At 47.2% G+C, this 23,743-nt stretch overlaps 1 protein-coding gene across 1 annotated transcript in view; it reads right to left on the minus strand.

Annotated features, from left to right (window-relative positions):
* LOC135072174 (hemocytin) overlaps positions 1-23,743 on the minus strand; it is a 77,069-nt gene that overhangs the window by 29,068 nt on the left and 24,258 nt on the right. The window contains exons 12-38 of the mRNA XM_063966131.1: positions 23,557-23,686; positions 22,424-22,607; positions 21,717-21,980; positions 20,935-21,080; positions 20,266-20,397; positions 19,483-19,769; positions 19,155-19,279; positions 18,305-18,498; positions 17,496-17,672; positions 16,720-16,878; positions 15,718-15,868; positions 14,876-15,013; positions 13,955-14,112; positions 13,132-13,283; positions 11,866-11,971; positions 11,088-11,364; positions 10,257-10,493; positions 9,555-9,789; positions 8,692-8,840; positions 7,997-8,247; positions 6,427-6,644; positions 4,366-4,583; positions 3,734-3,925; positions 2,355-2,482; positions 2,073-2,189; positions 1,665-1,784; positions 1,022-1,171 (exon numbers count right to left, since the gene is read on the minus strand). Of these exons, the coding sequence (XP_063822201.1) occupies positions 1,022-1,171; positions 1,665-1,784; positions 2,073-2,189; positions 2,355-2,482; positions 3,734-3,925; positions 4,366-4,583; positions 6,427-6,644; positions 7,997-8,247; positions 8,692-8,840; positions 9,555-9,789; positions 10,257-10,493; positions 11,088-11,364; positions 11,866-11,971; positions 13,132-13,283; positions 13,955-14,112; positions 14,876-15,013; positions 15,718-15,868; positions 16,720-16,878; positions 17,496-17,672; positions 18,305-18,498; positions 19,155-19,279; positions 19,483-19,769; positions 20,266-20,397; positions 20,935-21,080; positions 21,717-21,980; positions 22,424-22,607; positions 23,557-23,686 (4,795 nt within the window). The remainder of the gene's footprint in view (positions 1-1,021; positions 1,172-1,664; positions 1,785-2,072; positions 2,190-2,354; positions 2,483-3,733; positions 3,926-4,365; positions 4,584-6,426; positions 6,645-7,996; positions 8,248-8,691; positions 8,841-9,554; positions 9,790-10,256; positions 10,494-11,087; positions 11,365-11,865; positions 11,972-13,131; positions 13,284-13,954; positions 14,113-14,875; positions 15,014-15,717; positions 15,869-16,719; positions 16,879-17,495; positions 17,673-18,304; positions 18,499-19,154; positions 19,280-19,482; positions 19,770-20,265; positions 20,398-20,934; positions 21,081-21,716; positions 21,981-22,423; positions 22,608-23,556; positions 23,687-23,743) is intronic.

Consider the following 23,743-nt stretch of genomic DNA (forward strand, 5'->3'; position numbering starts at 1 on the left):
ACCTCCGGGTTGTACAGATTATAGCAAGGGTTCTCCTCGGGCGGCGGCGGCGTGCAGGGCGGCGGTGGCGGTGGCTGATCGCACTGCTGTTGTTCCGGCGGGATCTCCAGGGCGGCTAATGCTGATGGGGTAGCTTGCCAGCTCTTGCCATACTAAAGAAAATAAAAACCATTGTTTTTAAAATTTCTTAGCGTTAGAGTCGCTTCTCAAATTAAAGTCTAAGTAGCTCAGATGGAAGAGCATTCGCCCGGCAAGTGAACGGCCATGGGGTCGATTCCCGCCTTAGGCAGTTCGATTTTTTTTCAAGTTATTTATAATAGTTAATTGTTTTGCAATTTAGAAGTTGACTGCTCTAGGAGAAGAAGTGATGACATTTATCAACGATAGCAGCCCGACGCGAAGTACCGTATTTGTGGTGTCAAGCCCCAGAAGGGTGAGAATTGACTATGAGAAGGGACATGGATCAGATAAATTTGTAGGGAACTTTGCTTGACAAAGCGCCCGGGGAAAAGAGCCCAGAGCAAATACCCGCGCGCTCTCCCGAGATTCGGTTCGTACGCCGTGAGGCAGGAAGAACCATGGATGGTGTGTTGCTCTAGGAGTAGTCGGTCTCCCATGTGTAGTTTTAGATCTGCCATCGGAAGCGTCCCCGGGTTGCGGATAGGGGAACTCCCCCCAATCATGGGGAGTACCGATTTACCGGCGCGGACAGAAACCCAAGCGCGGCAGTCCCGTAGATCATAGTCCTGTTGCATTATACGTACCTACTGTGTGTATCATAATATGCAGTTGTAATTATATGTGAAATTGCCAAAAAAAATAACAGTCTCATATTCGTTCGTTTACAAGAAACTTATGCAATCGTAATAGGTGCGATTTAACTAATGACTGACCTCCTCAAAGTCGTCGGTATCAGTTCCGTTGGTAGTGACAGGTCCTTGGTCCGGTTGCCTTACAAGAATGTCACGCGCAAAATAGCACCTATCAAAATAACATATAAGGCCGTAGTTTAGTCACTGACCTCCTCAAAGTCATCAGTATCAGTCCCGTTGCTGGTGATGAGGTGCTCGTGTGAGCCTGCGCATACGCCGCACAGGCCCTCGGTGCGGTTGCTGTATAAGAATGTTGGCACGCGCACTGATAGTTCCATCTTCGACGCCAGTACTGTCACCTGACAACACATATTACATGATACAAATTACAACAATACAAACAAAAGCACTAAATACTGATTTTAATGAAATGTTAGGTAAAAGCAGACTTGACCAACACTTTTCGTCAGATGAGATGCAGGAGAGCTTCCTCGTTGCAGTTAAACAAAACTTTTTATCGAAAAAGCATATGAAGTCGCGTACAAGAGCATATTAATTCCAAGACACAAAGTCAAAAAAATCAAAATCAACATTTTCTTTATTTGTATCGACTAATTAAATTAGTACTTACACATCGTCAAATGTTCTTAAAGAGCCTATACATGACTCATTCTTTTTTTACCATACCAACTCAACTCGGTAAAGACTTTTAGTCTTTTTCAATAAATACTCGTAAATAAGTAGTCAATCGAGATAGCGAAGTATTGTTAGATATCCTTGCCAGCTTTGTAATCATGGCTCTTTTTTGCGAGTGTCTATCCTCCTTAATTTCTTATAGCTAATATTACATACCTCAACATGAGCTTCCGTCAGCATCACCATGACGTCTCTGCCGTTGAGCTGGCTGATGGTGACCCAGTCCTTCTTCACGGGGTACTTGAACACCAGCTCGTTGCCGATTGTTGTCGCCAACTGTGTCAATATTAAGTTTTATGTATTTTTTTAAGCAAGACGGCAGGTATTTGACCGCAATCGCACCTGGTGTTAAGTGAGATGCAGTCTAGGATGGTACATATCTGCCCTGTAAGTGCCCATTCACTCTTGCCTTGAAAAGGCCCGGATTATAGTGTTCAGGAAATACAGCAGTCTATTGCCCGTTTTCGACCCATATAAAAACAAAATTCCTTTTATGTGTTACTTTAGGGGCCACTTAAAAATAAGGGATTTATGGTGAAAACGGGCATATATCTACTAACTAACCTTCTTGTTTGCAGCATCTTTGCTAATATGGATGACGTTCTTCTCGTAGATCACATGAATCGTTTTAGTGCAGATGACGTTTGCGTTGTCTTCGCACGGTCCGTTCGTTGCGTACACCTATAAAATATATTAATGTCAAGTGATTGGTCATTTTAGCATCAAAGTAAAGAGACAATAATAGCCTGATTACCGAATCGATTACTTATTGTGGTTCAAGTATCATATTATCGCCCCTAACCAACAAAAGCAAACATAATACACGATATAATGGTCTTAACTTACCTCGTATTTATGTTGTCCAGTCTCATTCCTGTCCCGGGAGGCCAGGTAGGTGCAGTTCCCGAGGAATGGGAAGCTGTCTCCCTCGAACGTCGTGTACCCGGCAGGAGTGCCCACACCCTTGCATGCGCCTGCGATGGTAAGTGTTTAAAGTTACTGTTAATTCAATATGGGATGATCGTAAGGGATGTGTTTAGATGGAGGTGTTGAAAACATGAGAGGGATTTATTGAGAGAGATGTTTTGCGAGGGATGTGTTCCGAAGAATGTGTGCGAGGGATATGAAGGAAGACATAATAACGCTGGAAAATAATACTATCGCCCGTATTCACAAACATTACTATGAGGTCTCACAGTGCTCGAGGACGCACAGGGTGACACATGAACCAATCACAGAGCTTTATTAAACGCTCTGCGTTCGATTTGCTGCCTCACATAAAGCAAGTATAGTTTGTGATTACTCGCTCGAATTCTCGCTTCACTCGCCGGGGCGGTACGGCGGCGGCAGCGGCGTGGGAGCGGTCCTGTCATATTCTATCATTCATACTCATACTGTTTCATTAAGGCTTACAGTCGAGGCAGGAGTCTGGCCCCGGCGGTAGGTGCCGGGCGGGCAGTAGCAGCCCGGGAGCACTGTCCTCCGCCGGGCAGTCGGCGGCGGTGGCAGGCGAGTGCTGTGCGCTGGAGTGTGAGAGTGCTTACAGTCGAGGCAGGAGTCGGGCGCCAGGCAGCGCTGGTCCCTGCGGTAGGTGCCGGGCGGGCAGTAGCAGCCCGGGAGCACTGTCGTCCTCCGCCGGGCAGTCGGCGGCGGTACAGGCGAGTGCTGTGCGCTGGAGTGTGAGAGTGCTTACAGTCGAGGCAGGAGTCTGGCCCCGGCGGTAGGTGCCGGGCGGGCAGTAGCAGCCCGGGAGCACTGTCGTCCTCCGCCGGGCAGTCGGCGGCGGTACAGGCGAGTGCTGTGCGCTGGAGTGTGAGAGTGCTTACAGTCGAGGCAGGAGTCTGGCCCCGGCGGTAGGTGCCGGGCGGGCAGTAGCAGCCCGGGAGCACTGTCGTCCTCCGCCGGGCAGTCGGCGGCGGTACAGGCGAGTGCTGTGCGCTGGAGTGTGAGAGTGCTTACAGTCGAGGCAGGAGTCTGGCCCCGGCGGTAGGTGCCGGGCGGGCAGTAGCAGCCCGGGAGCACTGTCGTCCTCCGCCGGGCAGTCGGCGGCGGTACAGGCGAGTGCTGTGCGCTGGAGTGTGAGAGTGCTTACAGTCGAGGCAGGAGTCTGGCCCCGGCGGTAGGTGCCGGGCGGGCAGTAGCAGCCCGGGAGCACTGTCGTCCTCCGCCGGGCAGTCGGCGGCGGTACAGGCGAGTGCTGTGCGCTGGAGTGTGAGAGTGCTTACAGTCGAGGCAGGAGTCGGGCGCCAGGCAGCGCTGGTCCCTGCGGTAGGTGCCGGGCGGGCAGTAGCAGCCCGGGAAGCACTGGCCGTCTTCCGCCGGGCAGTCCGTCCGAGCTACACCTTGCGTAGGGCACGAGGGCTCGCAGCGCTTGCGGTAGCAGTCGAAGTGGACGAGCGGCGGCGGGCACTCGGCAGCTGGAAATGGAACGAGTTTTAGCAAATTGCTGACGGGCATTCCGCAGCTGGGAAACAGAATAAGGCCTTGCTCAGACACGTTTGTGGGTGGTTCTCATTGGCGAAGCACTAAGGTAATTACGGTTCGATGCAAAATATCTGAGAAGTACCCAGCAAGCTTTAACTAAACTTCGAGGTAACTGCAAAAGCTGCTTAGAAAGAAATCGGTCAACGGTACTGGTACCAACAGGGTATCTGCTGGTACCTACTTAGATTAATTTCAAATGTAATTCATTTCAATAACTTCACTTCAACAACCTATAGCGATTTATGCGAGTTAGTTTGTCGACTACATCATAGCATTTTAAAACAGCAATGGAGGAATAATCTTTGTCTCCTGAAAACTATTCAAGGCTGACTTTTTACTTAATAAACTAGATAACAAAATCCTCAACACTCACGGCAATTCAGCTTCATTCTCCACTCGGATATATCGACATCCTTATCGGCCGCGAGGCATTCAGCCACGAGTTTCTCCACAAGCAGGCAGCGGCATTCTTCCTCGGTCTTCTTGGTGCCGTTCACTATGAGGTCGGTGCATTTGCAGATCTTCTCCAAGCAGATGTTGCGCCATTTGTCTAAGCTGAGAACTTTACCGCATTTCGCGAGCGGTTCTTGGCTGTGGAAAAAATATTTTGCAGTTAGAGCTGGATGATAATACAGGAAATTAGTGAGTCTTCTGAAGAAAAGGAATATGTTTTATCTAAACAAGCGTTTCAGTTACTATGCAGATGATGATTAATGTATTAAATTGGTCAGAATAGGGTCATCTACAGGGTGTTTTGGCCGTAAGGCTATTTTTCTTCAGAGCTATTTATAACGAAAGAGGGTGCTCAACATCATTTGAAGACAACGTTACATAACTCCAAACGTTTGTACAGAACCTTCTTTGAATACTCACGTGATAACGTCACACAGCTCCCAAACCCTCTTCTGCTTCTTCTCATCAATGACTTTAGTCTTGCAAGCGTCTTTGAGCAGACCCGGCCTTCCCCACGCGCGGGCCATTTGGTATCTAATACGTTTGTACAAAACTTTCTTTGGATACTCACGTGATGACGTCACACAGCTCCCAGACCCTCTTCTGTTTCTTCTCATCGATGACCTTCGTCTTGCAGGCGTCTTTGGGCAGGCCAGGTTGTCCCCACGCACGGGCCATTTGGTATCTAATACGTTTGTACAAAACTTTCTTTGGATACTCACGTGATGACGTCACACAGCTCCCAGACCCTCTTCTGTTTCTTCTCATCGATGACCTTCGTCTTGCAGGCGTCTTTGGGCAGGCCAGGTTGTCCCCACGCACGGGCCATTTGGCATCATCTTACTACATAGTTACAAAACTTCATACGTTCGAGAACATTTAATACTCACGTGATGACGTCACACAGCTCCCAGACTCTCTTCTGTTTCTTTTCATCGATGACCTTCGTCTTGCAAGCGTCTTTGGGCAGGCCAGGTCGTCCCCACGCGCGGGCCATTTGGTATCTAATACGTTCGTACAAAAATTTATTTGGATACTCACGTGATGACGTCACACAGCTCCCAGACCCTCTTCTGTTTATTCTCATCGATGACCTTCGTCTTGCAAGCGTCTTTGGGCAGGCCAGGTTGTCCCCACGCACGGGCCATTTGGTATCTAATACGTTTGTACAAAACTTTCTTTGGATACTCACGTGATGACGTCACACAGCTCCCAGACCCTCTTCTGTTTCTTCTCATCGATGACCTTCGTCTTGCAAGCGTCTTTGGGCAGGCCAGGTTGTCCCCACGCACGGGCCATTTGGTATCTAATACGTTTGTACAAAACTTTCTTTGGATACTCACGTGATGACGTCACACAGCTCCCAGACCCTCTTCTGTTTCTTCTCATCGATGACCTTCGTCTTGCAGGCGTCTTTGGGCAGGCCAGGTTGTCCCCACGCACGGGCCATTTGGCATCATCTTACTACATAGTTACAAAACTTCATACGTTCGAGAACATTTAATACTCACGTGATGACGTCACACAGCTCCCAGACTCTCTTCTGTTTCTTTTCATCGATGACCTTCGTCTTGCAAGCGTCTTTGGGCAGGCCAGGTCGTCCCCACGCGCGGGCCATTTGGTATCTAATACGTTCGTACAAAAATTTATTTGGATACTCACGTGATGACGTCACACAGCTCCCAGACCCTCTTCTGTTTATTCTCATCGATGACCTTAGTCTTGCAAGCGTCTTTGGGCAGGCCCGGTCTTCCCCACGCGCGGGCCATTGGTATCATCTTACTACATAGTTACAAAACTTCATACGTTCGAGAAAACATTTAATACTCACGTGATGACGTCACACACTCCCAGACCCTCTTCTGTTTATTCTCATCGATGACCTTCGTCTTGCAAGCGTCTTTGGGCAGGCCCGGTCTTCCCCACGCGCGGGCCATTTGGTATCTAATACGTTCGTACAAAAATTTCTTTGGATACTCACGTGATGACGTCACACAGCTCCCAGACCCTCTTCTGTTTCTTCTCATCGATGACCTTCGTCTTGCAAGCGTCTTTGGGCAGGCCCGGCCTTCCCCACGCGCGGGCCATTTGGTCGCTGTTGGCGGCCAAAGACCCGTCTGGAAGGCGCCGCTCGTTGTGAAGGGAGCCGTCGAAAGCGCCGCAGAGACCGTCTACCGTACCCATGTACTTTTTGGATACCTGTAAGTAATTAATGGTTTGAGTAATGATGTTGCAATTAATTGACATGATTAAGTAACAGTTGAAAATCTAAATATCGCAAACGTCCGAGTATCCTCGATGTTTGCAAGGTAGATTTTAATGTCACTACATAATTGTACAGAGTAAAAAAAATAATAATTATATTAGCGGGCCATACGACACTTGAATAAGACACGGGCGGAATTCTGCTCGCCAAATCTGTCTGCAGTTGGTTAAATTATCGCAAAACCTGCGCATGTCACAGATAAATATGATTGAAAAACAAGTCATTTGTCTGGATGGAACACCAAAGTTTTTTAGAGTAATACCTATTAATTAAACCATCATTAGGAAAGGCAACTCACTCCAATCTTGATGTCCCCATCCGTATTGTACAGCACAGTGAAGTTGTATCTCCTCGACTTGATGGAGAGTCCATTCCCAAGCTTGGCCACGTCGAAGCTGTTCTTCTGGAAGCAGATCTTGGTGGTCTGCTCGACGGTGTACTCGCTATTGTCGCACTCGCTCATGAGTTAGAACATAATTAGAATAAGTAAAGGCAACTCACTCCAATCTTGATGTTCCCATTCGTATTATTGGCCACTTTGAATTGGTTCCTCAGGAAACAGATCTTGGTGGTCTGCTCGACGGTGTACTCGCTATTGTCGCACTCGCTCATGAGTTAGAACATAATTAGAATAAGTAAAGGCAACTCACTCCAATCTTGATGTTCCCATTCGTATTATTGGCCACTTTGAATTGGTTCCTCAGGAAACAGATCTTGGTGGTCTGCTCGACGGTGTACTCGCTATTGTCGCACTCGCTCATGAGTTAGAACATAATTAGAATAAGTAAAGGCAACTCACTCCAATCTTGATGTTCCCATTCGTATTATTGGCCACTTTGAATTGGTTCCTCAGGAAACAGATCTTGGTGGTCTGCTCGACGATAGACCTCACTCATGAGTTACAATATATTAAGAATTAGTAAAGGCAACTCACTCCAATCTTGATGTCCCCATCCGTATTGTACAGCACAGTGAAGTTGTATCTCCTCGACTTGATGGACAGTCCATTCCCGAGCTTGGCCACGTCGAAGCTGTTCTTCTGGAAGCAGATCTTGGTGGTCTGCTCGACAGTATACTCGTAGTTGTCGTACTCGCTCATGAGTTAGAATGTAAATAGAATAAAAAAGGTAACTCACCCCAATCTTGATGTTCCCATTCGTATTATTGGCCACTTTGAATTGGTTCCTCAGGAAACAGATCTTGGTGGTCTGCTCGACGGTGTACTCGCTATTGTCACACTAGCTTATGAGTTATAATATAATTAGAATTAGAAAAGGCCACTCACTCCAATCTTGATGTCCCCGTCTGTATTATAGAGCACAGTGAAGTTGTATCGTCTCGACTTGATGGAGAGTCCATTCCCAAGCTTGGCCACGTCGAAGCTGTTCTTCTGGAAGCATATCTTGGTGGTCTGCTCGACGGTGTACTCGTAGTTATCGTACTCGATCATGAGGTTCGGCTTGACCTTGATGAGCTGGTCGTCTTGGTGCACGATTAATTCGTTCTGGCAGCCGTCTAGGCGGCACTTCTTGCGGACTGGGTGGGAACAAGTTTACGATGTAATTTTACTGGTAAGCAGGTGTGCTCATTTTTAAAATAACTTAAAAAAGTCGAACTGCCTATGGTGGGAATCGAACCCACGACCTTTCGCTTGCCGGGCGACTGCTCTTCCATCTGAGCCAGAAAAAAAATCTAGGTGTGATGTCAGGTCTAAAATCGATATAAATCTTGACTATTTTATCGTGGAGGACACTATAGCCCGGCATGTCAAAGTTACGGGCTACCACAGGCATATAAAAGGCTCGATTCATTTCGGTAGCATAGAATCAAATTATTGGGAATTTGAAAGGTTAATTGAGGGACATTTGATGCGTTTACATAAGAAAGGTCGAGAAATGAAATAAAAGTGTTAATGCCACTTAGAACAAAAATGACTACTTTTTGTCTAATACATATACACCTATTTTTCACATGACTTACCCAGCACACTCCAGGCATCGAACCGGTTGTCCCTGGCCAGGATGTGGAAGCAGAGGTCATACTTGTAGTCGGAGCCGTCGAACGTGCTTACAGCGCGCTCCGTCACGTTGCAGAAGGCAAGTCTCTCTGGCGGCGGCACGCATGAGTACCTGAGGGAATTCATGTATGGCTATAGGTCTTAAAGTAACCATACGTTGGGATTATAGGAAAGTAGAGCACTATTTGAAAATAATTTTGTGCCAGATCACAGTGTGAAAAACACGTAGATGTTTGCGTGAGCTACGGGATGAACGTAATTTGCGAGATACACGTGAGCTGCGGGTAAAATGTGAGTTGTGAGATTGTTACTTGAGAGAGCGGGACATACGTAAGCTGCGGCGCATAGGTGACCTGGCAAGACTCAAGAACTGCGGGATACTCGTAAGCTGCGGGATACACGCGAGTTGCGGGATACACGCGAGCTGCGGGATACACACGAGCTGCGGGATACACGCGAGATACGGGATACACGCGAGCTGCGGGATACACGCGAGCTGCGGGATACACGCGAGATACGGGATACACGCGAGCTGCGGGATACACGCGAGCTGCGGGATACACGCGAGATACGGGATACACGCGAGCTGCGGGATACACGCGGGATGCGGGATACACGCGAGCTCCGGGGCACACGCGAGCTGCGGGATGCACGCGAGATGCGGGACACACGCGGGCTACGGGACACGTAAGCTGCGGGATACACGTGAGCTGCGTGATATAGCGACTTACTGCGGGCACTCGTGGCGGCGCCAGGGTGGAGCCCGGCCGCGGCGGCGGCGGCAGCTGCGGGACGCACTAGCTGCGGGACACACGTGTGTACTCACTGCGGGCACTCGTGCGGCGCCACCGGGCCGGCGTCCAGCCGCAGCGAGTAGCGCGGCGGGCAGGCGGGCGCCGAGCAGACGAGCGGCGCCGGCGTGGAGCCCGGCCGCGGCGGCGGCGGCAGCTGCGGGACGCACTTGAATTGAGGGCACTCCTGTTTCTTCAGGTCTTGAGCTGGGTTTAGGGTCGGCTTGTCCAGAGTGAAGGCCTGGTTCGGTTGCGACGTTGGCAGAACAGCTGCAATGAGAAAGATGACGAAATATCAGTATAACCAGGCAAGAAACAATGCGAACACTGAGACAAGCTAAATTACATTATTCTTCAGACATTGAGTAGACATTTTAATTACCTTCGAGAAGAAAACTTTCTGTATGTAATACATAATATTATCTGTGGTATAATTAATAACACAATCCCAAGCGCTAAGCGTGTAGGCGCAGTAACGTGAGTCATGTTCCAGATGCATACGCTCACGCGAGCGTAGACGTGCTGATAAGACGTATATATACGCCCTAGCTGCTGGCCCGGTTTCCACCAAGGCAGAGAGAATATGAGACGAAAGGAGTGTTTTGAAACCGATTAGATTTTGTTATTTCCAGAATCTCCTCTCTGCTCAATTGACAATTCAAATAACACTCCGCATGCATATTATGAGTCACGAAACAACATATAACGTTAAAAAAAGAAGTTAAAAGCAGACTTACGATTGTATCCGCCCTTCGAGAAGCCTCCTTTCGAGTACCCGCCTTTAGAGTACCCTCCCTTAGAGTACCCTCCTTTAGCGTACCCGCCGTTAGCGTACCCTCCTTGCTGGTATCGCTGGTAGGAGTACCTCGGCCGCGGCGGCGGGATGTCAGACGTGTAGGAGCGGGAGTGGCTGGAAGGAGTGGTGTAGCGGACGATGTAGTTCGGAGGACACTCTACTACTGGACACACTAGCGCTGAAACAACGAGTATTCATTAAATAAACAACAAAATAAAGATTTTCTATTTCTTTATAAAGCAAGGTTCATACATGACAGCACAGATGACCTGTCAGACCTGTCTAGTCAATGTCTTGTTCCTACATGAAAAAGCATGTGCCACAATAAGATCAATGCAGTAGGCTAGGCACTTTTGTCATGGATGAATTGATAAAATATCTTGGGTTTATGATAAAGTATCTTTATTTTGTATTCGTTAATTGAGTTGTTTTGACTTTTTTCGACCTGAACTGTCGATCAAAATTGTAACATTTATATTTTTGTGAGAAAATCATGTTCTTTTAAATCTGCGATGCTTAAGCCGTACTGGTAGCGTGGGCAGGCCTCCTACTAGGTGGACCGACGATCTGGTAAAGGTCGCGGGAAGAGCCTGGATGCGGGCAGCGCAGGACCGTTCTTGTGGAAAACCTTGGGGGAGGCCTTTGTCCAGCAGTGGACGTCATTTGGCTGAAACGAACGAAGCCGTACTGGGTACTATCAAACTGTGTTTTTATCCAACCCAGCTCAGAATTTAACCCATGGTTATTGTAGATAGAGTGGATTCGGACTCACGTTTAGGCGTAGTAGTGATTTCTGTTTTCGTAGCAGCAGTGACGCCGACCGTAGGCTGAACAGTAGTCACTATCGTCGGCTCCAATGTCGTCGGTTTGGGCGTGGTAATGGTGGTGGTGGTGCATTCCTTCTCATCATCGGGACAGTCTTGCAGGCCGTCGCACCACTTGTCGAGAGCCAGGCATAACTTGCTGGTGGGACAGATCCTGGTGCCAGGAGGGCACGGCTCGCAGAAGCACTCGCAAGACGGTTTAGGTACTAGCTTGGGTACTAAGGTCTGTTGGGAAATGATCAAGTTGTAAATTGGGATGAAGACGGTAATGAAATCGAAATTCTATTTAGTCCGTCAGACTGATTCATAATTAAATAATGAGTAAATCAAAAGTGACGCCATACTTGCAACGTTCGTTTAATACAGAAACACCAGTTGTTTCACAAAATGACACAAGTTTTATAATATGGCAATATTAGCTTAAAAATCAGTAAAATAAAAAATACGAGTCTAATATGTATTTTCAATATTATCTGTCTGACGGACAAATAATTGAAATTTTGTCATCTAGCCTATTGGCGTGTATACCATAGAAAATGCCTTAGGTTGCATTTCCACCAGAGATGTGCGAGGATGCACATCCTAGGGAAGTGTTTGTAAAGAACCAATAGAACCGCTTTATTTACCTCGCCTCGGTGGGTGGCTGTGTTTCCTCGATGGGTGGAACTGGAAACACAGTCTTACGCCAAAGGAGTAAGGTGCAAATGATTATAGAGGGCATCTTACCGGGGCACACTTGCACTCCTTGACGGGCTTGCAGTCGGTGACGCCGCCGAGCTTGCACACGCACTCGTCGCAGTTCTCGCCGCGGAATGTCGCGCCCACGTCGTACCTGCGTGGTGTCAAAACGGACTTAAAAATCACCGAATGCCAACTCAATGGTCTCTTGGTTAATGCTAGCGTGGTCATAGGCATATTCATTCACGTAACAACTGGACTACAGCGTTGATAAGTTACTGGAGCCGTTCCAGGAGTAGTATATTACCTGTTCGTATATGTCTTAATATAAGGGAGGTTATGGGTGTGGTTTATTCTAAAATGTTCTGATTCTACTGCCACAATAACCAGGAGGAACCAGAGGTGGAATTGTGTAAAGCAATCGTTATCATTTGACAGTTCATAACGTACGATAAAGTCAGTTAAACAAAGCGTTTGACAGAATAATCGTACGTTATGAACTGTCAAATGATAACGATTGCTTTACACAATTCCACCTCAGGACGCCTCCGTGAGGTAGCCCACGACATAGGGACATTGGTTTCGCAGCACGCATACAACGCAATAATAGAAGCTAGACAAATGATAGGTTTAGGTATATTAGAGGGATTAGGGTTGGGAGTGGGCGTGGCCTGCGCTTGTTACATCGACACAGTCGCAGGTGCAGCTGGCTTTCTGCATGCTGCTCTCTTGGACAAACTAAGAAGTTCTTGGGCGTGGCTTGTGCTTAAGTGTACTGCTGTTAATGCTGGAGACCGGGGCCGCACTCACGTGAGGTGCCCCACAACGCAGGGGCACAGGTCGCGTGCCACACACACCACCCCTTTGTAGAAGTCACCATAAAGCTAGGCTAGTGATAATAAGACCGCGACAGCTGGACTGGGAGTGGGCGTGGCCTGTGCTAGTTACGACATCATCGTCACAGAAGTAGCTGGCTTTCTGCACCCTGTGTTTTGGATAAATTAGGAAGCTCACGGGCGTGAGTTGTGCTAAAGTGTGCTGCTGCTAAAGCTGGAGACCAGGGTTGCACTTACGTGAGGTGCCCCACGACACACTAGCGGGACTGGTTGTGGGCGGGGCCTGTGCTAGTTACAAAGACGCCGTCGCATGAGCAGCTGGCTTTCTGTATCCTAGTCGCTTGGACCGTTGCACTGTGCCAGCTTGAAAGGTTTTTTTTCTTGGCTTTCGCGGTTTGCGTTTAGCCACAACGGTGCTTGAAAGGTTATGGGCGTGGCTTGTGCCAATGTACTGCAAAACCACCAGGGCCGCACTCACGTGAGGTGCCCCACGACGCAAGGGCACAGGTCGCGCGGCACGCACACCTCGCCGTTGAAATAGTCGCCGACGCCGTCGCACGAGCAGCTGGCCGCCTGCACGCCGGGGCACACACTGCATGACGGCGGAGTGCTGCCCTGGCCTGTCAGGTGCTAGTTGACTCACGTGAGGTGCCCTACGACGCAAGGGCACAGATCGCGCGGAACGCACACCACACCTTTGTAGAAGTCACCATAAAGCTAGGCTGATGACCGTGCAAACTATGGAGCTTATGGGCGTGGCTTGTGCTTAAGTCTACTGCTGCTCTGGAGACCAGGGCCGCACTTACGTGAGATGCCCTACAACGCAGGGGCACAGGTCGCGCGACACTCACATCTCGCCGCAGAGAAGTCACCATGAAGCTAAAGTACCTCTGTTTATAACACCGCACTAGCTGGAATGGTTGTGGGCGGGGCCTGTGCTAGTTACAACGACGCCGTCGCAGAAGCAGCTGGCTTTCTGCATCCTGCTCTTTTGGACAAACCAGGAAGCTACTGCTGCTAATGCTAGAGACTAGGAGTGCACTCACGTGAGATGCCCCACGACGCAGGGGCACAGGTCGCGCGGCACGCACACCGTACCGTCGCGTAAGTCATTATGAAGTTAGGCTAGTGGTATAGCTAGTGACCACCCCAGCTGAACTGGGAGTGGGCGAAACTTGTGCTAGTTACGACGCCGTCGCAGAAGCAGCTGGCGCTTTCTGCATGCTGATCTTTTGAACAAACTAGGAAGCTACTGCTGCTAATGCTAGAGAACAGGAGTGCACTCACGTGAGATGCCCCACGACGCAGGGGCACAGGTCGCGCGGCACGCACACCTCGCCGTTGAAATAGTCGCCGACGCCATCGCAGGAGCAGCTGGTCGCCTCCACTCTTGGGCATACGCTACATGACGGCGGAGTGCTGCCCTGGACTTCCACGGCTGGAGTGGTCGTGGTAATAGCTGAGGAAAACACATCAATATTAGTAAGGACCTCCGCTATGTGTGACGGAATCTGCGGATCTCTCTTGTGGAAAACTTAGAAAGCCGCTACGTTGCGCGGGTCTTCCGTCTCGCTCGATGCATGTAACGAAGTCCGTGACGGACGCCCACAAACGGGCTAATTGGGTGACGATTTTAGTACGCGTGTCGTCATTTGGCTAGATAAAAATTAATAAGTACCTACTCCATTTGCAAGAAATTATGATAATTATGATTGTACCCACGCACCATCATAACACAACTACGCCACGTTTCTCTCCGCGACGAGTTCCGTCACGTCCGTGTCACTTAGCGGAGCACCTAAATTGGAAGCTGTGCGCAACATACTTGTTGGAATTGAATTGAACAAAAAATTACATTAAATACAACAGGCATAGTACATAACTTAGTTGGTTCCTGCCTTAGGCCCGCCATACGCACCATTCTTGCAGTCACAGTCTATTGAACCACCCGAAGCAGTCACAACTGCTGCTTCCGATTCTAGGTGCATCAAGCTCCGTGTTTGGCGGGCCTTAATCGAGTGGTGTCGGATATCAAAACAAAGAAAATAAAAATAAATCAACTTGAGACGTAAGACGTGACAGCTCAGTTATGCCTTATGTCATCCTCCCGCATCATTCCACTACCGCAAGAATCGTCTCATTTTAAATTACGCCGGCAGCACCTGTAGTAACAAAACCTTTACCTATTATAAAAAAAAATGCAAACAAAAAGCTATACTCACGGTAAGGCTCAAAGCATCCGATAGGTTCGATCCTCATCTCGATGCCTCTATTCCATTTCACCGGCAGCACTTTCAGGTATCTCGCGTGTACAGGCAGCGCGAACTCGTTCAGCACAGGAGTGTCCTGGTCAAAGTTGCCTGGGAAAAGCGATATCGAATGTTCGATTAATCATAATATATTATCGACTGCAATAGGGATGATGAGTGGGTAATGAAATCGAAATTCTATTTAGTCCGTCAGACAGAAAAAAAATTTTGGAGGCATATTTTTTATTTTTTTTCATAATCGAATAATTACAGTATTATACTATTGAGTTGAAAAGTCGCGTGACGTCACTTTTGAGTAAAAATTCTACTCAAGCGTGACGTATCGCGCCATTTCAACTCGATGTAGCAATGTTGTTATTTAATTATGAAAGAAAATAAAAAATAACATGAGTCTAATATTTTCTAATTATCTGTCTGACGGACAAATAATTGAAATTTTGTCATCTAGCCTATTTAGGATATAATCATATCGAAAAAAAATTTTGTTATTTTGAAATCTAATATTTGACATATTAGATTTCAAAATTTTTGGAAATGCATTTGTAGTTTTAATTTTCTTTTTATCCTTGCTGCTTTTACGCATTTGCTGCTAATTCGTACGTTAATTAAATATCAACTAGTTTCAGCTACTACTTCTACGTAATTATGAATCGGCTTACTAGAGAGATAGGTGTTAGCTGATAGAGGTGTAACTTATTTTCCTTTTCATTTATATTAAAACATTCAATGCCATTTATATCGGGTTAAAACGGTCGTCATTCATATCGATATTTTTCGTCAACCTGCATCCTTACCTGGGAACAGCTTCTGGTTCCCGGAGCTGTCTACCACCGGGTTGAAGGTGGCCAGGTCGCAGGTGTACTTGACGTGGTAGGCCGACACCCATCCCTTGGGCCCGCCCTTGGTCTTTATGCCGGTGAGATTGCGCGGGGACATGAAATCGAACTGAAAATAACGTATTAATTTGATAGTTGACAGTTGTTGTGAAAGACTTTCACCACTGAAATAATAACCTACAATAGGATATAATAATAATAATCTATTTGGCACGGGATATAGGTTGTTCTTTCAGTATACTTCTCTTTGGAAATGAAGAGAACTGAGCCTAAATAGAAATGGAATAAATGCTGAAAAGGACAGAGCTTTAGATAAATTATTAATTATTTTGTTTAAAACTTTTATACTACGTGAATAAATACTTCAATACTCAGACAAGTTTTCTTTAGTAAAAATGGTTGTCATTTTTGCTTTAAAACCAATGAGGGTTTTCGCGAATGAAAGATCCGCTAGATGGCGGGACGTGGATGTGGGGTCTGACTGCTGCGTGATTGGTGGATTTTGACATATCTGTCAATGTCATGAAAAAATAACCAATCATGCAGCATTTGGACCTCGCGTCTACGTATTGCCATCTGGCGGATTTTTCATTCGCGAAAACCCTCATTGCAACATTCCTCAGGTACCAATTTATTTTTTAATAGTTGGTTTTCTTAAATTCCAATTTTTATTTGGGTGCAGCAAGTGTTTACGAGGTGTTTTAGTAACGATCACATTGCTCTAGTATATCATAAGCTAAACTGCATGTGGGGTGTAGTTTCTATATTATTACACGGAATAATAATAAGTACTACAGAAGATTTTTGTGTTTACAATGCAAATGGGTGAAGAATACACGTGCGTGCGTCAATACTCGCTCGTGATTGTCCTGTCGATTATGTGCCGCAGGAGGGGTAGTCGCGCGTGTTTTGTTTTCGATGCAAACTCGCGGAGATGAACAGGCCTGATTATTATCTTACCATGATCCATTCTCCGGGTGTGCTGTAGAGTGGACGCCAGCCTCGTGGTCCATCCAACGCGAAGTATTTGCGCTCGTCGTTGTTCGAGCTCACTTCGATGCTTTCAATAGGCAAGTCCGCTGCTAAACCGAGTGGCTCCGTGCATTGCATCTGTTCTGGCTGTAGAATAAATGTTGATTGACGGTTAAATGTTAAAAACATATTTATGTAAGCAATGTAATGTATAATGGATTTGGTGTTGAATAGCATTTAAAAATAACCGAGACGATTTGTGAGTATAGATCGTGTCATCCACGAAGTTACGCGCCTCACCGTTCTTCCGCGAATGTAAATCATCAATCAACACACGCACACTAAAATAATGTCGTTCGGATTGCTCGGATCAAACTTTCGCTCACGTTTCGGACGCTTTCCTCAACCAAAAACTGGTGGGGCGCGTCTTCGTGGATGAAATGATCTATAGGTAGGTAGTAATTCCTTCAGTCCACACAAATGACGTTATTTTCAAATACATCTCTACTACTTTTTTCAAGACACACCACAGACTACAGACTTTTAGTCGACCGATAATTTGGTCGGGCTGTTGTTCAGTATGAACATTGAACATGTATGGAAGAACGCACATTACAGCGATTCCTCATACAAATTGAAAGCCGACCCAACTAAGTCTGTAGTTTGCGGGGTGTATAAAAGTTTTCTTCTAGCTCACACGCTTGTATACAGTAGTACATGTACAGCACTTACTGTAGACATCTCAGTAGTAGTACATCACTTACCGTAGTGGGGATCTCTTCAGGAGTGGTGCTTTTTGGTTCTCCGCAGCCGATCAGCTCGAGCCTAACGGCGATCTCCTCGTGCCAAGTTAGAGGTTTTATGCGCACGAACTTGGCCTCTATTGGCGGGGATATCATTTGCTTCAGCGGCGTCTTGTGGTCTACTGGCCCGCGGAACACCTGCCAAAACGGTATAAGATAAGCTAGTAAGAAATTATGTAATATTGGTCCCAGTATAGTACCTTGGGGGACCCCTCAGGCTGTTCTAAATGCGAGCTGCCTTGCAGCATTACACCGTATATTGGCAAAGGACTTGTTGTATACAGTAACTCCCGGCTCCGTCTCAGGCCACGGTTCACTCTTGAGCGAGCCCCTTCAGCTTTGAGGGGAATGGTAGATACCCTCGGGACGTCCGCTAACGGTGCACTGGACACAGGGAAACCGCCACCATAAGCCTTGTAAGGCGGCCGCTGGACATCCCCATACCCGACTTGTGGGGCCCCTGAGAAGGAGCGTGGATAGCGAAGACCCTCCTGAGGCGCCTTAGACTACGGCGAAGGATCAGAGAGGCGTCAGCCGAGGCCTTTCGTTCCCTCTCCGCCACTTCGAGGCAGGTTTTGCAGAAGGAGAGAGGCGGGTCCCAGTACAGTACCTTGGGTGATCCATCCGGCTCGCTGACGAGACTATAGGCGTTGCCGTCATCACCGTACATGATCTCGTAGCTGGTGACGTACTGGTCGAACAGCGGGCTGCCTTGCAGCACCAAGCCGTATGTCGGCTTAGGACTTGTATAACCGGTCTCAGGACAGTACCTTGGGCGAACCATCAGGCTCGCTGACGAGACTATAGGCGTTGCCGTCATCGCCGTACATGATCTCGTAGCTGGTGACGTACTGGTCGAACAGCGGGCTGCCTTGCAGCACCACGCCGTATATCGGCTCCGCGTGAGGCAGTTCCACTTGGATGTACTGGTTCTTGTCGTTGATCTCCGGGTTCCAACTGCCAGCTGAAGAAAAATTTGCAACACTATAGTGAGACTGATATTTAAATCTCAAGCTCGTTTAAGAGAGCTCACAAACGAGCGACATTATGTCGGCGATTGCTTGCGACAGTGGTAAAGCCTGGTCCGTGAGCACGTCGAATTTTGTCCAATGACCCCAAGCTACCCATCCTTATTGCTCGCGCGTAATTATGTTGCTGTCGCGCTCGCACACTCACTGCAGGCGCCCGTCGCACAGTCGCAACAGCAATATAATTACGCGCGAGCGATAAGGATGGGTAGCTTGGGGTCATTGGACAAAATTCTACGTGCTCACGGACCAGGCTTTAGACGACGGTCAGCGCCTGTAGGCCACTGTCAGCGACAGTCTCTGACTCATGCCTTTCGTTGTCATGACGTTGTCACTCTCTGACTATACGTTAGTGACTGCCCATCTTCGAGACGACCATCGGCGGTATTCGCGATGCGTCGGTGACAGACGTCTATTGAATATTTATCGTCGGCGATTATCAGCAACTGTTGCCGATTTAAGTCGCAAGCAGTCGCCGATATACTGACTCTCGACTTGCGGTTCGCGTCTCGTAGCGGTGCGTGCGGTTGAACAAAAACAAAACCCAGATTAAAATTTGTCAAATATTTAAAGTTAAATACACAAATATTACCAGAGACAGCTTTCGGGCGGCCGTTGAGCACAGCGTCTTGCGGTAGGAACTGGTTGCTAGCAACCGAGCTCGCGGTCAATATCGGCTTCACTTCCACGTCATCACCCCAAAGAAGGTATTTGTACCTACAGTGAAACGTATAAAATAATGTAAACGTAACGAGTTACTATAAAAATAATTAAAAAAACGCGAATAATACTCAGATGGTTCGCAAATCAATAAGAAATTGTTAACCCTTATGATAAAAGGCTAAAAACTCAGTGAAAAAACAATAAAATATATCCGGCCATAATAATATGTCATCAAAGATATCATAATTAAGTCTTACCCTTCAGGATCACATTCTGGCGGCGGCGAGACCGTACTCTTTATAATCAGAGGCGTCACAGTAGTCGGCGGCAGCGTGGTCGCTTTCGTGGTGGTCGCCTTTGTGGTCACAGTGGTAGGTTTAGGCGTGGTGGGCTTTGGTGTCGTGGTCGTGGTATACTTGATGGGCTGGTTGCGTTCCTCGTCGATGTAGGTGGTGCCGAGGGTCGTGCAGTGGGAAGAGTCGCAATGGAACGCGTTGTTGAGGCACTGGCACGTGACGCAGCCGTCGGATTTGCGCTCGCCAGGCTGGTTACGATACGATAAATAATTATAATCTGAAAAGGGTCTACATACTAATAAAGATTTTGAATATCATTTTGAAGAAACTAACTTCTCTGCCTGTTCCTTTTACACATCTTAGGGCTGATTTTTAAATTTTTGAAGAATAGTTAAGTTTGGCACATTGACAGTTTGGGAAATGTCCGGTCGAAAATGACAAGTTTATTCTTTAGTAATAAGATATCTGACGATTAAAAAATCAGCGCTTAACCGGTAACCTATTCTTATTAATTTCAGAATTGAGATAGATGACATAAACTATTAGAAGAAAGGAAGTACGTAATAAGAAATAAAAGTTGTGCAAAATACCTCTGGAGGCCCCAGAGGTATTTTATCTCGTATAGTCGAGTACAAAATTACAAAATTCTTTAGTAACACAGCAAACCTATACGTGTAGGTAGGTATACTGTGTGACTTTTTGGTGTACCAAAAAATACGCATCCATTTATCCATCATTGCATACCTTGACCATCTTCCCGTCAGCATAGCAAGTGCAGTCCTTCTCAGGCACGCAGGTCTTCATGTCGCGCCAGCGGTACCCTTTGCCGCACTTCTGCTCGGCCACCGATATGTCCACGCAGCCTTTGATGCACTTCTGCAAATTACATCAGTATATTTATGAGGTCTTCTACACTCAATAAAATATGTGGCCAAATATTGAACGAAACATAGACAAGATCCAGAGTTTTACCCAGACGAACTAAGATTGTAATAAAGAGGAATTTAAAGAATATTAGCAATTTGTGAATACAAATTACTAATAATCCCGTTAACCCCTCGTGTTAAGCTCAATATGTTTATGTTAGGAGTAGGTTCACCACAATAGGCATAGGCATCGAACCCGCGTTTCTCGGATCACGAGTCGGCCAGTCTGACCCCTTCACCGTTCGGCTATCGCGGGTACAAAATTGGAGTGACCCGAATAAGAACTCTTGCGACAAAGTCTAGTGCCCGTTTTCACCATCAATCCCTAATTTTTAAGTGACCCATATGAAAACAAAATTCATATTATTTGTTACCTTAGGGGTCACGTAAAAATTAGGGATTGATGGTGAAAACCGGCATCAGTCTGTTTCTTTACTCTCCCATCCCTGTCCATCCTACACTGAAAGATAGAGACAACTATACTTACGTCTCTAGGTCCACACTGGCCCTTGTCTCTGATCACAGCTCCAAGGTAGTCGCAGAGCTGGTCGCAAGGATAAGCGCAATCGCGGTACACCTGGCCTGGAGGACACAGCCCGGCCGTGCTTGCTTGTTCCGTCGTCGTTGGTGTGGCTATTAACAAATACATTTACTATTGAATACATTTGACAATTAATAAAATAAAATGTATAAAAAGTTCAATTTTGCAAAAAATATGTCGGACTCTTCCAGTTCCACAGGCCGGTCGTAAGCACAGCGTGTCGTACAAAGCCCGGTCCGTGAGCACGTAGAATTTTGTCCAATGACCCCTAGTTAAAGCCCGGTCCGTGAGCACGTAGAATTTTGTCCAATGACCCCTAGTTAAAGCCTGGTCCGTGAGCACGTAGAATTTTGTCCAATGACCCCAAGCTACCCAGTGATTGTGCGAGCGCGATAGCAACATAATTACGCGCGAGCGATAAGGATGGGTAGCTTGGGGTCATTGGACACAATCTACGTGCTCACAGACCAGACTATAGTTGGGTTGGGTTTAAAGCTCTCTTTGACTAGCGGTTGTATAACTTACTTGCAGTGCTAGGTGAAGTAGGAGCAAGAGTGGTAATCTTAGTAGTGCTAGGAGTGGTTCCTTCAGTGGTAAAGCAGGCCAATCAAACACCATCGCCACAGGGTTGTACATGGTGCCAGCTCCACAGGTCTTGAGCACGGCGTGACGTATGCTATGGTTGACTAGGTATTATAGCTATCATTGATGAATCTAATGTAACTTACTAGGTGAAGTAGGCGCAAGAGTTGTGATCTTTGTGGTGCTAGGAGTGGTTCCTTCAGTGGCGCCACACTCGGGTCGCACGGCTGCCACAGAAGCGGGCCAGTCGCACACCATCGTCACAGGGTTGTACATGGTGCCAGCTCCACAGGTTTTGAGCACGGCGTGACGTATAGATTGGTTGAGTAAGTCAGGCGTGCACTCGTAGAATTTGTCGCAGTCAGTGGGATGTTGGTAGTTAGGGTGCGTGTCGTTGAGGCATTGGAATTCTGTGGAAAGGTTTAACTTTATTTTTCTGTTCTCGTGGTTATTTTATTAAATAAACTTGTGTTTATTTTTTGTAAAATGTGTGTAAACAAAACGGGTAGATCACAATTTTCTTTATTGTATTCGTTTGTATTTTTCAATCTAATGCTGGACAAAGGCCTCTTTCCGTCTTGTGTGTCCAAATATAAATAACTAGTCCGCGGCTTCACCCGCGTGAAATTTATTTTGTCACATATCATAAATTATAGCCTATGTGTTATTCCGGGTTATAAACAATAATACTGTAAAGTTTCATCAAAATCCGTTCAGTAGTTTTTGCGTGAAAGAGTAACAAACATCCAGACATCCAAACTTTCGCATTTATAATATTAAGTAGGATGTTTAAGGGTACCTAAATGCTGCTCGGATATCAATGCAAAATATATTTCATCATGGTCCAACTTACCACATTCACACAGCACCCTGATCTCGAAGTCAGGACAGGTAGTGCCGGTCTCGCGGCAGACTAGGCCTCGCTCCAGGCTGCACTCGACGTCGAGGCCGGTCTGTTTCGGCGTCTCGTGGTTGACTCGCGTGCGGCACTCGATGCCTTTCATCATGTCTTTGCTGCACATTGGGGAGCCGATTTTCTGGTGAAGAAACCATTCAGTTAATACCTAATCAAATGGAAGGTAATGGTGTTTCAAGCGAGTAAAAAAAGACCAAAGTCAAATACTTACTTACAGTCAGAATACATATTAATAAAGCAATGGGCATATTACCAAAATGTAGCAACCTAAAGAGGGCAACGGGCCGGCCATATTGGTCGCAGTCGCACGTATAATTTTTCGAAAGACTTCTGGGCGTAGAGTGACAAACCTCAAGAATATAGCTGACAGTGCATGAAAAGACGGTGCTTTGAAAGACTGTCACTCTTCAGGCCCTAAACTAAAACTTGCGTGTGTCGGTTTCCGATGATCAGTAGCAAGGTAACTACCACTGCGACTGCTATCTAGAGCAGTGGTTCCCAAAGTTGTCTGGGTTACGACTCATCTAATACAAGTTCCCAAACTCGGGACCCACTTATAGGAAATTTCGCCCGCTGCCCAGCGGTTGGATGGGTAGGGTGGTGTGTCGTTCTACAGGCCGGGCCCACTCAATGTTCGCTACCATAGTTTGGGAAACCCTGATCTAGAGTAAGAATTATTTACGCTTTTTCCAGCTGCGGTTGTGAACTCACCAAGTCCTTGAGCTCCGGCAGTGGCTCTTTCTCCACGGACTCCCCACGAGGGCCCGCCTCTGGTGTGTGCTTGCTGATCCACGCCGTCCAGCCATCCACGCAATGAGGGCTATCGTTTTAGCGCTCAACAGTTAGCGCCACTGTAGAGTAAGGTCCTGTCACTTGCTAGTAGCGAAGACAGTGGCACCAACTATCGCATTTGCACTCATCAAGATGGCGCCACTGTAGAGTAAGGTCCTGTCAATCGCCAGGGGTGCCAACTGTTAAGTATAAAAACGATAGCCCTCATTGAGAGGTTAGTCGTAGGGCTAGCCAGCTCAGTGTAGGGCTCCTGACTCACATACAAGCTGTGTACTCACCAGGTCTTTAAGCTCCGGCAGTGGCTCTTTCTCCACGGACTCCCCGCGAGGGCCCGCCTCTGGTGTGTGCTTGCTGACCCACGCCGTCCAGCCATCCACACACTTTAGAGGCTCGTCGTGCGGTTTGGGACTGGTCAGCGCAGTGTAGGGCTCCTGAATCACAATCAAAACACAGTAAATGACAACT

This window comes from Ostrinia nubilalis, chromosome 5 (assembly GCF_963855985.1).
Source record: "Ostrinia nubilalis chromosome 5, ilOstNubi1.1, whole genome shotgun sequence".
Lineage (NCBI taxonomy): Eukaryota > Metazoa > Arthropoda > Insecta > Lepidoptera > Crambidae > Ostrinia > Ostrinia nubilalis.